This window comes from Ictalurus punctatus, chromosome 12 (assembly GCF_001660625.3).
Source record: "Ictalurus punctatus breed USDA103 chromosome 12, Coco_2.0, whole genome shotgun sequence".
In the NCBI taxonomy this organism is placed as follows: domain Eukaryota; kingdom Metazoa; phylum Chordata; class Actinopteri; order Siluriformes; family Ictaluridae; genus Ictalurus; species Ictalurus punctatus.
Window position 1 is genome coordinate 5,825,899 of NC_030427.2, and position 16,297 is coordinate 5,842,195.

Below are 16,297 nucleotides of genomic sequence, written 5' to 3' on the forward strand. Positions count from 1 at the left end.
GAATGAGCAGAAGAGAAAGCTCGTGATTTTATTGGCCAAGGTAGCATGACGTAATTGCATCATAATCTCGCGATATCCCGCGTGGAAAGCGTACTGACAGGTTTAGCTGTTTTCTTCAATGGTGACTTTAATCTTTTTATTTTTTTAATCTCTGTTATCTAAAGACAATGCTGTTTCCCCCTTAAAATGTGTCTCAGTGCATGATGAGACTACCATTGTTTTACCGTTTTATTAAACGGTTTACCTCGTGCCCTTACAGTAACGTACAAACATAAATAACCAGGCAGTAGTAACAGAGAGTCGGAAAAAGCAATACTCAGAACAATAAAAACACACTACATATAACTGAGGGCAAAAGTCTGCATATCCATGTTTTTGTTGTTGTTGTTGTTGTTTTTGTTTTGTTTTTAAATAGAAAAGAAACATATTTTACAATTTATCCACAAAATAACAGAATCAGAAAACCTTTAGAAATTAAATGTTAATGTATCCTGCAACAAAATAACTAAAAACATAAGGCAGTACAATTATGTTTAAACTTTTGCCCTGACTTCCTTCAAACCAGATGGCAAGAAGAATGTGTCTAACGGCTACAGTGGGGTCGTATACTGTAAGTGAAGATCCAAAAGCAGAGCAGAAGACCCAAAAGTCAGTAGAGGCAGTTATATCCTAGTTCAACAGGTAGATATACAAGTTCTTAAAGAACATTTATATTGAATTCTTCCATCCATCCATCTTCTATACCGCTTATTCCTTTTCAGGTCACGGGGAACCTGGACCCTATCCCAGGGAGCATCGGGCACAAGGCGGGGTACACCCTGGACAGGGTGCCAGTCCATCACAGGGCACTATCACATACACATTCACACACCCATTCATACACTACGGACACTTTAGACACGCCAATCAGCCTACCATGCATGTCTTTGGACTGGGGGAGGAAACCGGAGTACCCGGAGGAAACTCCGCACACACAGGAGTGTGAAAACTGAAAGCTTCACACACAATTGAACCCCCAACCCTGGAGGTGTGAGGCGAAGTGCTAACCACTAAGCCACCGTGCGCCCCCATATTGAATTCATACAATGCCAAACTGATATTTAGTGTATCAGTATATACAGTATATCCTTTGACCACTTTTGTAAAAATGTGTCGATATATAACAGTGCACAGAATAAACATTTAAATACCTTTTTAAAATTTATTTTTAAAGTAATTTTACAGTGTGCTGGGTTTTTACAATCCTCCAAGGCAAATCAATGAATATTATCCATGCATGTTTCACAAAATGAGTTTTTATCACAAAAATAACAGACAACCCAAAAGCAAATCTGATCCTGAATAAACCTTTATGTAACCAAAATGAGGAAATGGAGAAAACAACAATTTGAGATCTGTCTAGGAGGAACCATTAACAGATGGGCTAAAAACAGGATGCCCTGTAGTGCTTTGGCGAGGATCTTGTCCAGCCCTAACATGGTACAGAGCATTGTGGTACCAACCAATCGCAGAGATTCAGTATTGTGTCAGGTTATGAAAGTAAAGCCACTGGTTTAATTATGGCAGGTGTTTCTGAGCAGTCTTAGTCAAATCCATGTTTTTTTTTCTATACCACTCTGGAAACAGTGATGCAGTTACCAGGAGATAACTTATTTAATCACCATGAGAGATATGCCTTTTTCTTTTGCGTGCAGTAGCTTTTTACAAAATGTACCACAAATGAGGCATCAGAAAGCTAATAAAGTGTGCACTACCTTTATATGTTGAACTTTATTACTTCTGGAGCAATAACTGTTATTGTGTTTTCTGTGCTGAGAAATAAAATCTTGCATGGCTAACAGTGTTCTAGAACATTCCTGAACACTAAAACAAAAAGCAAAACGGGGAGCCCAAGTTTTTTTTTTTTTTTTTTTTTTACAGTAAATATCTTTTTGTAAAAATAAAATACAGACTTTTTCCATTTAAATCAAAAACAATTTATTTGCAAATTCAGAAATAACCTATAAAAAAAACCCTAAATATAATATTATGGGCTTGCTTCATCTTTTGCAAGCTTTATTTATTTTTTTGGTATTTCAAACAAAAGCATAAAATAAAATCCACTCACTCCTGAAATAATGTAGTACAGTATGTTTAGACACTGACCAGTCCTGCAGAATGCTGGTCACATCGTCTCACTAACAATAAACCCTCCAACATCAATAAAATTCCTTCAACAAAGTTAAAGGTATGTACGGCTGCTCCCTCACTGTATAATCACTGGACAAGTGGCAAGTTTCCTGGAGGTTAAGTCACAACTAGGCAAATCAAACTGAAAGCTAATCTTTTATTAAATGAAACTGCCTAAGTGTAGCACTTTTCTGTTTCACTTTACCTTTAGTTTAAGTGGTGAAGCAAAAGACAAAATATGCCATTTCACCTTATGATGGCGGCAACTGAGGCCTTTGTCAGTGGTGTACGTGGGGGCAGGGAAAACAGCAGCGCAGCAGCAGTGTTAATGAATCCCAGAGAGATGCTCAAAAATCCACCTATATCTAAATAATCAGGTTCAGGAGTATTAATCTGCTCCAAATGAGAACCTGCACCTACACTGAACCTCTGCAGATAAGACTAGACAGCCCAGCTTTAGATTTATACATTTCAAAACCTTAAAACACCCCACAAAGTGTTACTGAAGGGCATCAAATTTTGTTGGACTTGTTTCAGTGTGACCAATTTTCTCCAGACCAGATTTCGTCCCCCTACAATCAGAGGCATGAATCCACATTCTCATCCCCATGTTATGTATTCACAATTTGGCAGTCACTATTACAGTTGGTGGTTACTTAACTGTCTAAATTTATACACACTATGTACACCATCTCCATTCTTTCAAAAATACACCTTGCAGAAGATACATTTTTACACAATGAGATGTACATTGGCAGCATGTATGTGTGTGCATGAGCATGTGTGTGTTCCTGTGAGCATACTGTATGTTTGTGTACTATGCTCAGCAGGGACAATCAGTCTTGAGACTCAAATCCACTCTACTTTTGAGCTAAATCTTGATACTCAAAAATAGGGGGATTTTTGTGGCAGTTGTTGTGGGGGAAAGATGGTGACAGCTGGTTGGTGAAATGGAGCAGATTTAAGATGTATTTGGAGGTTGTACCATCCTGGAGAACTGGTGCTTCTAAGGCATGGGCATGCAAAATGGCCATCTGAATTGTGAGGCAAGACTTGATGAAGGTGGCTACTCTTTTGTCTGGACAGGAAGCACCTCGTCTGTGCCCTCCCAGCTGTCCTGAGTTCTCTGGGGGGCACGCTGAGGGTTGTTCATGTGCTGGGCAGCTGGGCCTGTGTATGGCTGCCCATGGGTGTGGTTGTTTGGCTATGGAAGACAAAAATAATAATAAAAAAGACATTCTGCAGAGATTAAATAATCGATCAGCAAACAGTCTACAAATTTCAGTTTACTTAACTGTAGTAAATGTAGTTTACTCCTTATTGTACAGTAAAATATATTCTACTGTGTGTTTTTGCATGTTTGCCTGTGTGTGTGTGTGTGTGTGTGTGTGTGTGTGTGTGTGTGTGTTGGGGGAGACTTACTGTACCTGCTGATACTGTGTCCCAGGTGAGTGAGGGTATAGTGCTGTGTCCTCTGGAGGGGAGGATTCATGGTCATCAGGAGCTTCCTGATCATCAGGCTCCTGTCAATCACATAAATCACTGGGCAGTTAATCCAGCATAAAGAGTTATACAAATCAATTTATAAACAGTGTATTAAAGAGGAAAATTAAATATATCTTAATTGAGACAATTTTCACTGACAACTCACCTCCTCAGGACAGAGTTCACATGCTTTGGCCAGCGTCATTCTGGCACTGTGTGAACGTTCCAGGAAGTAGCCATTAGAGGTTTCATTACTCTGCACTGGAGGAGACCAGTTGTTGTAACTGTATTGTGGGTTTCCTGTGTATGGCCTCCTCTCCAGCTCATCACCCAACCACTCTACTGCCCATGTCCATTTTCTTTTCAAGTCGCCATTACTCTGCAGGCCACACAGGATCAATATAATTATATTATGTTTAATACTCACACTTTTCCAGACAACTCTTTTTCTTCATGTGTACCCTCTGTGTGTGTGCGTGTCAACAAAGCTTTCAAATGAAGAGTCTCACCAACTCTCTGACGACAATGTTTTGAAACTGGTTGCACAAAGCACTAAACAATGACCTAAGCTTAAAGAAATATTTCACAGGCTACTTTCCCTCACCTGTAGGATCTGGTAGGCCACAGAGCAATTGCTAAAGAGCGCGACCATGCACTTAATGCACTGATAAGCCCTCTTCTGGTAGTGATTCTTGGAACGCTGGATGGTATCAAACAACCCATCCCGATCATCAGGAATCCCCTTTAGCACATTGTGGATTCTGCAGAAACAGAAAGAGTTTAAAAATAAAACCCTGAATAAGTAAAAGCAAATACACTGATCAGCCATAACATTAAATCCACTGACAGGTATAGTGAATAATATTGATTATCTTGTTACAATGGCACCTTTCAAGGTGTGAGATATATTAGGCAGCCAGTGAACTGTCAGTTCTGGAAGCTGGTGTGTTGGAAGTAGGAAAAATGGGCAAGCATAAGGATCTGAGAGACTTTGACAAGGGCCAAATTGTTATGTACAGGTGTTCCTAATAAAGTAGATGGTGAGCGTATATTATACATACATTCACCATCCAATTTATTAGTAACACACAAACCTTGGATCCTCTTTGAAACAGTGCCTATTAATAAATTTGATACACTCTATCAAATGACACATAAAATTGTATTTTGACACTGACATTGATATTTTGTAGTAATTTTCATAATTAAAATGGACAAGAAACAGATCAGTCATATGGAAAAAGTAATCCATAAAATTAGAATCAGGTGTCCGATCTAAAGAGTTCTATAAGGCCTTCAGAAAAAAAGATTGTGGATGCCTATGAATCTGGCAAGGGATTTAAAAAGATCTCAGAATTATTTGAAATACATCATTCCACTGTAAGGAACATTATTTACAAATGGTGCAGATTTCAAACGACTGCCAGTTTGTCCAGGACTGGCCGTCCCAGCAAATTTAGCTCAAGATGCAAAAAGTCATCTCCAAGAACCCCAAAATTTCCTCACAGGATCTGCTAGTAAGTCTTGCAACTGTTGGTGTCAAAGAGCATGCTTCTACAATCAGAAAGCATGCACAAATTTGACCTGTATGGGAGGCGTGCCAGGAAAAAGCCTTGGCAAAACCACAGTTTGCCAATGAGTGTATAGACAAAGACCAGGCCTTTTGGAATAATGTGCTTTGGACAGATGAATCAAAGATAGAGTTGTTTGACCCAGCAGACATGTTTGGCGCAAGACAGGTATCACCTTTTCACTGTAGGTCCTTTGATGTTGTCCTTGGCTCTTTTGTGACTTGCTGGAGAAGTAGTTACTGTGCTCTTGGAGGAATTTTGGAAGGCCGGCCACTTCTGGGAAGGTTCACTACTGTGCCAAGTATTTTCAATTTGGAGATAACGGCTCTCACTGTGGTTCTTTTGAGTTCCAGGGCCTTTGAAATAGCTTTGTAACCCTTCCGAGACTGATGTATTTCAATCACCTTCTTTCTCTTCATTTCTGGAATTTCTTTCAATTTTGGGATAGTGTGTTACTGAGTAAGACCTTTTAACCAACTTCATGCTGCTGAAAAAGTTCTATTTAAGTATGGATGTGATTGAACAGGGTTTGCAATAATCAGGCCTGGTTGTGTCTAGTCCAGCTGAATCCATTATGAATGCAGTTTCATAGATTTGGGGAATTAGTAACTATGGGGGCAAATACATTTTCACACAGGCCCAGTTGGTACTGGATAACTTTTTTTTCTTTAATAAATAACTATCATTTAAAAACTGTATTTTGTGTTTATTCAGGTTGCCTTAGTTTAATCTTATCGGATGGTTAGGAAAACCCCAGGAACCACCAAGGCACAGGCCTGACAAGAACTGTAAGCTGCTGGAACATCAGTGTCACTATCTACAGTCCAGCGAGTTTTACATCGCCACGGACTGAAAGGCTGCCGTCCAAGAAAGAAGCCCCTGCTCCAAAACTGACACCTTCAAACCCATCTAAAGATTGCAGCTGACCATATGAAGAATGAAAAACCATAATGGAGGAAAGTTTTATGGTCAGATGAGAGAAAGATTGAGTTGTTTGGCCACAATGACCAGAGGTATGTTCTAGAGGAGTAAAAAACACTGTACAAACTGGTAAGCATGGTGGTGGTAGCATTATGCTCTGGGGCTGTTTTGCTGCCAGTGGAACTGGTGCATTGCACAAAGTGGATGGAATAATGAAGAAGAAGGGCTACCTTAGAATTATTCAGCATAATCTCAAACTATCAGCCAGACGGTTGAAACTTGGACACAATTGGGTGTTCTAGCAGGACAATGACCTCAAACACACATCAAAGCTGGCTGTGGAATGGATAAAGCAGGCTAACATTAAGCTTTTGGAATGACCTTTCCAAAGTCCTGATCTCAACCCTATCGAAAATGTGTGGACTGCGCTTAAAAGTCGAGTCAGGGCCAGGAAACCAACAAATGTCATTGAAGTTTACCAATTCTGCCAAGAAGAGTTGTCAAATATCCAAACAGAATTCTGCCAGAAGCTGGTTGATGGCTACCAAAAGCGTCTGCTCGGGGTGAAACTTGCTAAGGGACATTCAACTAAATATTAGTTGTGCTGTATGTATATATTTGACCCTATATGTATAATTCTGACTTGTTCTTAAATCAGCATCTCTACATATATGGCAACCATTCCATTCCAGTGCCTGTTGAATTGAGGCACACCTCATTCTACTGAATGAGGTACTGATTAGGTGATTACCTGAACCAGATCTTATTAAATGAGTAATAATATTTTTTTTTAAAAACCCCACTGCTGATCACATCATTATCCTCTTGCAATAGGACCAGCTGGATGGCAAAGACAGTGCTAATAGTGCCTCAGAGGTAATTGGAATTTAAAAAAAGAACTATTCACCATGCCAAAAGAGTTGAAAAGGAAAGTTTTGAGTGAGGAAAAGAAGGGTTCAATTCTGGCTTTACTGGCAGAGGGATACAGTGAGCGTCGGGTTACTTCCATCCTTAAAATTTCAAAGACGGTGGTTCATAAGAACAAGGTCAAGCAGCAGACATTGGGGACAACAAAGCTATAGACCAGTAGAGGGCGAAAATGACTTTCCATTGACCGGGATGACCGTGAACTCATTTGAATGTCACTCAACAATTGTAGGATGACATCAAGTGGCCTACAAAAAAAAAGCAAACGGCAGCTGGGATGAAGTGCACGGCGAGTACGGTTCGAAACAGGCTCCTAGGGGAAGGGCTCCAAGTAGTGCAAAGCTAGAAAAAAACCCTTTATGAATGAGAAGCAAAGAAGAGCCAGGCTGAGGTTTGCAAAAGACCAAAAGGATTGAACTGTAGAAGACTGGAGTACGGTCATCTTCACTGATGTCCAATTTTCGCCCAACATCTGGTCGTCTAATGGTTAGACGGACACCTGGAGAGGCCTACAAACCACAGTGTCTCACCCACTGTGACATCTGGTGGAGGATCGGTGATGATCTGGGGTGCTTCAGCAAGGCAGATTTGTCTCTGTGAAGGACACATGAATCAAACCATGTACAAGATTGTCCTGGAAGAAAACTTGCTTCCTTCTGCTCTGACAATCTTCCCAACTCTGAGGATTAGTTTTTCCAGCAGGACAATGCTCCATGCCACACAGCCAGCTCAATCAAGGTGTGTATGGAGGACCACCAGATCAAGACCCTGTCATGCCCAGCGCAATCTCCAGACCTGAACCCCACTGAAAACTTCTGGAATGTGATCAAGAGGAAGTTCCTTCAATTATATGAAGTCTGCCAGTACTGTGCGATGAAAAACAGCTAAACTCCACTGTTGGTGTAGTGTTTTAAGGGTGATGTGCAGTGCCATTTATTACAAAAAGTTCAGTTTTGCTCTCGTCTGACCAGACTACACGCTCTCAGTATTTCATAGGCTTGTCCAAATGAGTTGTAGCAAACTTTAAACGAGCTTCGACATGCCTATTCTCTAGTAACGGAGTCTTCCGGGGTGAGCGTGAGCAGTGGAGCGCATTGCCTAGTGTTTCTCTGTGACAATGGCACCTGCTGCCTCCAAGTGTTTCTGGAGCTCTTTCTGAGTGGTCTTTGGCTCTTGGGCTACTCTTCTGACTATTCTTCTGACTCCCTGGACAGAAATCTTGCGACGAGCTCCTGTGCGTGGCCGGTGAATGATGGAGTGAAGTTGCTTCCACTCTTGGATAATGGCCCCAATGGTGCTTACTGGAGGATTCAGAAGTGTTGAAATACGTCTGTATCCGATTCCGTCAATATGTTTCACAACAATAAGGTTACGAAGGTCTTGGGAGAGCGCTTTGCTTTTACCCATCATGAGATGTTTCTTATGTGACACCTTGGTAATGAAAAGCCTTTTTAATAGAACATCAATTTACTAACTCAGCTGATATTAATTTGCACAGATAGGAGGTATAATTACTTTCTAACTACTTACGGCTTTCAGCTGGTTCCTTGTCTTACCTTGCCTTGGAGAACTGCTTTTTCTTAGCGTGTTCAATACTTTTTTCCTGTGTCATTCCACTTTATTTATGGATTTTAACGTTGTGAATTCTATATATTTGCGAAGTTCTCGAGTTAATACTGATGTCTGGTGAAAATTTTATGTGAGTAACCTCATTGGAAATATATTTACTGAAAAAAAATGTTGACGCGTTCAATACTTATTTCCCCCACTGTATCTATACATCAGCGTATGTATATATGTGCCTATGTGTACCACCCCTGGCACCACCCTAAACAGATGTTTGCAGTAAAATAAAGTGTAAGCCACATAAGTAAAAGAACGTCACCTGTGTGTCTGCCATGAATCCTCAATCAACAGGATCTGAAGTAGCAGGTCCAAATAAGGCCTCAGTTCATAACTATAGGAGTATGCCACCTAAAGCAATCAAAACTGTTTTAATGTCACACAAGAAAATAGAAGCCAAGTGTTCTGACTGGTATGGCTGACAATCTGCCAAACAAACGATTTAGGAGGGATACTCCAGCAAAAATGTTAAATTTAACCATCAATACATCTGTTGTAAACATCTCTACTCGCTTCCTACAGTGATGACGCATCAGACTCTGTAGAAAGATTTGTAGCAAGAAGTGATTTGTAGACTGAAGACATTTGGCTTTGAGATCAAAAGATGAATCTGAGAAGAGAGTTTAGAATTTCGGCTTTTATTTCCTGGTATTATAGGTAGATGTGTTAAACAACATAGAATATAGCACATTTTGTATCAGACCATTCTTGTTACCCAGGTGTGTCCTGTTAAATTGACTGTTTAAACAATAAATAGCTCTGAACATCTACTCTTTTTTTAGCCTTCAGTTTTAACTGAAGACTGCATTTGTTGTTAAAAAGGATAAGCCGTCAGAGGGCAGGGGTAAAGGTATCACAAACTAAAGTTCGAGGAAGAATCTGAAAGCAGAAATATTGAGGCCATACCACAAAATGCAAAGCACTCTTCAGCAGTAAGAATTGGAAAGCCAAATTGGAATTCGCAAAGAAATTTTGTCTACCAATTTACAGAGAAATTCATCCAAATTAATCATTAAACTTTATCATGCAACAAGACAATGATCCAAAACACACTGCCACAACAAGTCAACAAGACATTACAAGTCAATAACCAGACCTTAACCTAATTGAGCATGCACTTCACCTTCTGAAGAGGAGACTGAAGGGAGAACCCTTCAATAATCACAAAAGAAAAAAAACAACAATTTGGTGATGTCAATGAGACGCAGGCTTGATGCAGTTATTGCAGCAAGGGATATTCAACCAAATATTATGTGCTATTTACTGAATTTACTTCAAGATTTATCTGTTAGTATACTATACTTTTGCTCACCTAAAATTCAATGGTCTGATACAAAAGGTTCTATGCTTTATGTTGTTTGACACATCTAGATGTAAATACCAGGAAATAAAAGCTGAAATCCCAAACTCATCTCATATCCATCTTTTGATCTAAACCTAATTGTCTTTGGTGTATAGCACAAACAAATGAATTGGCCTTTCTGTTCCAATAGTTTCGGAGGGGACTGCATCTCATAGAAACTCTGAGTGTTTATAATAAAGAGAAAATGAAGGCATACAGGTCTCTTGATGCTTACAACTTTAATTGTGGAAACATTACATTTTGTTTTTTGATTACACTGAAGGCCAAGGCTCTGCCCATCCTGTTTGTAAGTTTTGTTAACAAAATTTGATAGCTAAATGTAAAGCTACATACAGTTGTCACAGCAATATAAACTAAATTATTGTTAAATTCTTAACATGCTCTTTTAACCAATATGATAGTTAGTTACTTTTCTCAGATGAAATGGGCACTGCAAAGATGGAGCTCCTCTGACCACAATTATCCCTCAAAACTGCCTGTAAAAACTTCTGTCTTGTGTTGGCTTGGAAATCTGTTAAATATCACTAAAGTTCCGCTATGTTTTTAATTTCACAATATTACTAAAATTCTGCTATGTTTTTCTGCTGTGTTTTTCTTCTGCAAAATAGCGCATGTCAGAGTGACGTGTCTCACTCAGTGGTCCGGATTGTTTGAGAACACTAGAGATTCCCAATGACTGAATAACGTATTCCCTTACTAGATTCTGGGTATTGTAGATTTGGGGGGGGGGAGGAATACAATATAAAATCATGAATTCTTTTAAAACGCAGACAGTAAGCAATACACTCCTGTGTAACAGAATATTACATACCATGAGAAATTATATATTACATTTTAGTTTTATGCAGAAATTCTCCTTTAACAAAAGTAACTGACTGACCTGCCAGAGAAGCTCGCTGAGCACAGTGGATGAGAACTGAGGGTTCTCCCAGCAGCAGAATCGTAGCAGTTTAACAGTCTCCTCAGAATTACTGCAGTCCTCAATGATTTTCTTTACATAGCTGGCACGCACAAACAATATCTCTGCCACAAGTTGCTGTAGAGGCATGATGGGAGCTGAAAGATTGGAGTCACCATATGGGTTTGGTAGAGCTGGATTACCTAAAGGAAGGAGTGGGTAAAATGTAATAAGCTTAGAATGTAGAATGTAAAAATATATATTGTACTTTACACAGCATATATTTTGGTTTTCTGGGAGTCATCTAGTGGCTGTTAAATAATACACTCACCGTTAATTGAGGACTGCATACGTGATGATACATCACAACATCTCAGCAGCTGAGACACTACTGTATAAAGCTTGCCAAGCTCTGCATACTGGTACTTAATAGGGGGGCCAGGACCCTCATCCAAAGCCACCAACATGAAGGTAGCTGGCACATTCAACTTCAGCAGCTGTGTCTTTTCTGCTAAACCTACACACCCCAGAAAGCACAAGATGCATATTCATAATGAGCTACGCATGTTAAAAAAGGGTCCCAATTTGTTGGGATGGGCAAGATTTGACTCAATTAACCATTAATCGTATCATATAACTATTGACTCTTGAATAAGCTCATACTGCATTTGTAAAACAAGTTGTTAAACAATTTGTCAGTTGATCACACTTTTTAGTGTTGACAATGCAGTGTATTGAAATGTATATTTCAAAACACTACACTGTCACACGAATCAACTTGTCAAAAACCTGTGCATTCCTACTTGAAACAAATATGTTTCATTAGAAACATCCTCACTTGGAGACTTCAAAAATGAAGCTCTTAAAAGCTTACCGAGATTGGCATACATGACAAAAAGGTTGAAGTACTGCTGAAGATGTCGGCCATGCTCAGATACCTCCCTTCTCAACAGGTTAAGCACAGCCCGCAATAGGTGATCACTCAGTGTCATACTGTCACAGGCCTGTAGCCAAAAAAATTAAAAGAGAGAGAACAAAAATATTCTCAATCCTACAACGTTTTCATGTTTGTTCAGAACTGATTAAACCGTATTCCGGTCTCCCTGTACATGTACATGATTTAATAGTTTAGGTAATTTATTGCTTATTTTTTGTCTGTTGTTAACAGTCTTGCTAACCTGTGTGGAGGAGCCTGGTGACGTGACTGGGGCAGGGCATGGGCCATCCTGCAGTGAGAAGTGTGCAATGAAGACTATGAGCTTGGAGAAGGCTCCACGAACCTCGGCACTTGGGCACTCCAGCAGATATTCAGAGAAGCGCGTGGGGAATGCAAACAAGACATTGTGTGCTAACCAGCTGCGGACATTCTTACTGTGACGCAGTAGAATGCACAAGGCATCATACCTTAACAACAAACAGAAGTCAGGTGAGAGAGTGAAAGATTAAAAAGAGAAATAACATGTCATATACACACCTACCAGTCACTAGCAGGGCCTCGGACTACTTTTTTGGTATGGAATCCTGTAGTGAACAGGAATCTAGCAGCAAGCTGAATAGTTATCATAGCTATTTCTTCAGCTTCAGGTAGCAGGTAATCTTGACCTTGTCAAAGCAAATAGAGCCAAAGACTTAGCCATTGCACACAGTCCAATACCATATGTTTCCAGTGATTAAATCTGAATAAAGTACACTGCTACGTTTAAATTGCGGTTTCACAAGTTCATACCTGGGGGTGGGTTCAGGTAGACACTATTGCAAGTGAGCAGCTTTTTGACAAACTGGAAGTACTCAAGGCTGTACTGCATGCGGCTGTGCATGAACTGCACATTCTGCTTGCGCACACCACACTCGATGGCCGAGGGCATCTTGAGATGGTGAGTCTTTGGCACCAGTGTCATCTCTGCTATGTGTTTCAACAGCTCTCCATCAATGCTGACTGTGTCCATGCGCTCATAGAATAGGATGTAGGCGTTCCACCAGCGCTTTTGGCGCCGATATGACATGCGCTTCATCATGTGGTCAAATACCTCACCCATGTATTCTCCACCAAAGCACTGGTTCTTCATCTCCTCATCATCATCCATCTTGCACTCAGTCACGTCACCATCATCGAACTTGTACCAGCAATCTCGCTGGCCATCAACACTGTTGCTGTGCCGTTGGACAATGTAGGAGTAGTAATGCCCACCGCTGGCCTGCCCTGAGTGCACCAGAACTCCTACTAACCGGTAACGGGAGCTTCCACCCAACTCTGGGTCTAAGGGTGCATTCTGGTTGATGACTTGCCTCTCGGAAGAAACCTCACTGTTCTCCAGCTTGGCCACTCCTGCCACAGTGTATGGCTCCATGTCTAACTCACGTGGGAACTCAAAGTAATCATTAAATTTTATGGCACATTCACGCTCCCAATCATAGTCAAAACGCTTGAGCTGAATGGCTAGTACTGGAGGAAGCTTCTTAATCAAGAGGCGCTTCACAGTATCAACCTGTGGAAGAAGACACATGACAAAGTAAATATATGAACAATATAGGGTTTATATGAAAATACACACTTTACCAAGCCAGTCTTTTTCTGATTTCAGTGGCTCCAGATTAGTTTTCTTTGGGTGTTTGATAAATTATATAGCATATTAAAAGTACACCCTCCTTCAATTCTAAGTTTTTATTTATCATGGCCTAAGTAACAATTGTGTGGTCCTCAACAACTTCTATACACAAACAACCTCAGGTGACAATAAGAAACACAACAGATGGGGAAAAATAAGTACACTCATCCTACTTCCACAATCATTCAGAGAGTAAACAGCAACCAGGTGTTACCAATGAAATGCGCACAATTATTTAATCATGTGTGAATTATTTAATAAAGTGTGACTACCTCTATAAAAGCAGTACTTCTGGCAGTTTGTTGTTCTAAAGCACTCAAGAGTGTGTCTACATCATGGCGAAAAAAAAAGACATCAGCCATGACCTAAGAGAAGCAATTGTTGCTCCTCATCAGTCTGGGAAGGGTAATAAGGCCATCTCCAAACAATTTGAAATTCACCATTCAAATAGTCAGATGGCCTCAAAGGTGAGTTGTGCAAGATCAAGTTTGTATGATCATACTCACGCCTGCTCACAGGGCATGTAAATTTGACCATAATGGGGTTTAGTGTGAAGATGAACTGTGAAGCTCTGACCTGGCTCCAGAGACTTGAGCAAGCAAGATGTTCAAGGACACTTGGATATAATCACTTTTTTAATGTGTTATTACATAATTTCATATCAACATTAAAGTAAAACAATAATGATTTCATACATTTTGGTAGTCCTTCTTTCAGGCTTTGAAAAAAAAACCCCTGAAATAAGGATTTGTTTATTTACTCAGGGTGGAGGCTTGGCTTCTATTTGGCTTATATTTACAAACAAAGCTTTAATTAAATCTGATTTATACCGCAACACTGTTGAATTCTCTAATCTGAAGTTGTGAAAATTAATATTTTCTATAATAGCATGGCTCTGAAAGTAGTTGTAACAAATAATTGTTTTATATTAATGCGCTCATTCTAACACGCTATAATTTCTGTAGTAATGGTTCATTCACAGAGACTTGTATGGGGAAACTCCACATAAACTACACATTTAACACTTTATCCACACTAAAACTGTGTAGTGGTTGGCGCTGCACTGTCTTGTACTGTGCCTATTGTCCTGTTCTAGTAAATATTCTTCTGTCTTGCGCTGTTTGCACATGTGCAATTTATGTAGTCCTGTGCAAGTCTGTAAATAAATAATAATAAATCCACTTGCGTTAACTAAAACTAATAATAAATTAATGTTTAAAATGTGTTGTTATTAAACAAAGGCAAAAATATAGACGGACTACTTTTCTATAATATCACACTCTGTCATGTTTTATTCCTTACTTGCTGACATGTTTGATTTCTAAAATAAAATAAAATAAAAAAAAACTATACTTAGAGTTAACCGAAGGTGAGATTGGAAAATCAATTTCTACCTGATTTTGAAACAGAGCACACTTCCATAACTAGTTATTCCATAGCTAATATATTAGGGGTCTTCAATCTTATCCACAAAGGGCCGGTGTGGCTGCAGGCTTTAATTCCAAACAAACAGGAGCCACTCCTGATCCCACTTGTTTAATCAGTTTATCCTGGTCTCCAATCAACTATCAGGTGTCCCTCGTATTTGTCTGGAATGAAAGCCTGCATACCAGCCATTTGTGGATATGTTTGAAGATAAAACAAAGGGTTGCAAAAGACAAACTTTAGCTCATGCTCACAGTTCAAATTACAATCACTGAACACTTTATTAGGAACACTATACTAATACTGAGATTCATCAGATAATTCTATGTTTTTCCAGTCTTCAACTGTCCAGTTTTGATGACCCTGTGCCCACTGCAGCCTCAGCTTTCTGTTCTGGGCCGACAGAAGTGAAACCCAACGTGGTCTTCGGCTGTTGTAGCCCTCGAGGTTCAACATGTTGTGCATTCTGAGATGTTTTTCTGCTCACCACTATTTTACACAGTGGTTATCTGAGTTACTGTAGCCATTCTCCATTGACCACTCTCATCAAAAAGGCATTTCCATTTGCAGAACTGCCACTCATGGGATGTTTTTTCTTTATTGTACCATTCTGAGTAAACTCTAGAGACTGTTGTGCGTGAAAATCCCAGGAGATCAGTAGTTATAGAAATACTCAACTATTTCTATAACTGCCCTCATGGCACCAACAATAGTTGGTAATAGTCTTAATCCGATTAAGACCATACTCTAATTAAGAAACTACCATGTAAACAGCAATTTTTACTTACCTTAATCTAATTAAGGTCATAATCGAAGTAAGCAATAATCTAATTAAGACAGGTGGAGTATTCCTGTTTTAGGACTACTCATTACGCATTATGGACGCATCACTGCGCATTATGGACGTGTAGTAGTGACATGTAAACACCTTGATCACATTATGAACGTCGTGTGGGAGTTTTCACCGCATTTTGCGACAGGACACGATCACATACGGCAGTTTTACGGCGAACAAGAGAGTTCGGCTGTGTCCCAAATCGCATACTTTCCTAATATAGGCCTGTAGTGGGGAAAAATACATGTATGTCGGCTTCTATATAGACGGTAAGTACGCGATTTGGGACACACACACCGCTTCAAGCAGTTGTCTATTAGCACGTACAGCATGACAAATAATTAACTGCACTTAAAACGTTCGTAAAAAAAAAAAAAAAAAAAACACCCAAAACTGTATACGGTACCATAACGAAGACGAACTGTATGTTGATACGTGAAATTCTGGAGGGACGTCGGATGGCGTGGCGCGGTG

The 16,297-nt window shown here is 39.8% G+C and overlaps 1 protein-coding gene and 1 long non-coding RNA gene across 7 annotated transcripts in view; one reads left to right on the forward strand and one right to left on the reverse strand.

The window, feature by feature from the left end:
• The first annotated feature begins 71 nt into the window (after positions 1-71).
• Positions 72-2,389, forward strand: LOC108272613 (uncharacterized). Its single transcript, XR_001814100.3, has 3 exons — positions 72-121; positions 566-681; positions 762-2,389. It is a non-coding gene; the product is annotated as an uncharacterized LOC108272613 (long non-coding RNA).
• LOC108272755 (probable ubiquitin carboxyl-terminal hydrolase FAF-X) overlaps positions 1,178-16,297 on the reverse strand; it is a 57,445-nt gene continuing 42,325 nt past the window's right edge. For 5 of the 6 annotated variants that reach the window (XM_017481455.3, XM_017481456.3, XM_017481457.3 and 2 more), the window contains 11 exons: positions 12,684-13,443; positions 12,436-12,559; positions 12,136-12,361; positions 11,832-11,961; positions 11,289-11,474; positions 10,940-11,160; positions 8,959-9,047; positions 4,259-4,415; positions 3,821-4,033; positions 3,597-3,692; positions 1,178-3,373 (listed from right to left, as the gene is read on the reverse strand). In XM_017481455.3, the coding sequence (XP_017336944.1) occupies positions 3,236-3,373; positions 3,597-3,692; positions 3,821-4,033; positions 4,259-4,415; positions 8,959-9,047; positions 10,940-11,160; positions 11,289-11,474; positions 11,832-11,961; positions 12,136-12,361; positions 12,436-12,559; positions 12,684-13,443 (2,340 nt within the window). In that variant the 3' untranslated portion in view covers positions 1,178-3,235. Of the gene's footprint in view, positions 3,374-3,591; positions 3,693-3,820; positions 4,034-4,258; positions 4,416-8,958; positions 9,048-10,939; positions 11,161-11,288; positions 11,475-11,831; positions 11,962-12,135; positions 12,362-12,435; positions 12,560-12,683; positions 13,444-16,297 lie in introns of all 6 variants that reach the window. The other variant, XM_017481458.3, reaches the window with a different exon arrangement.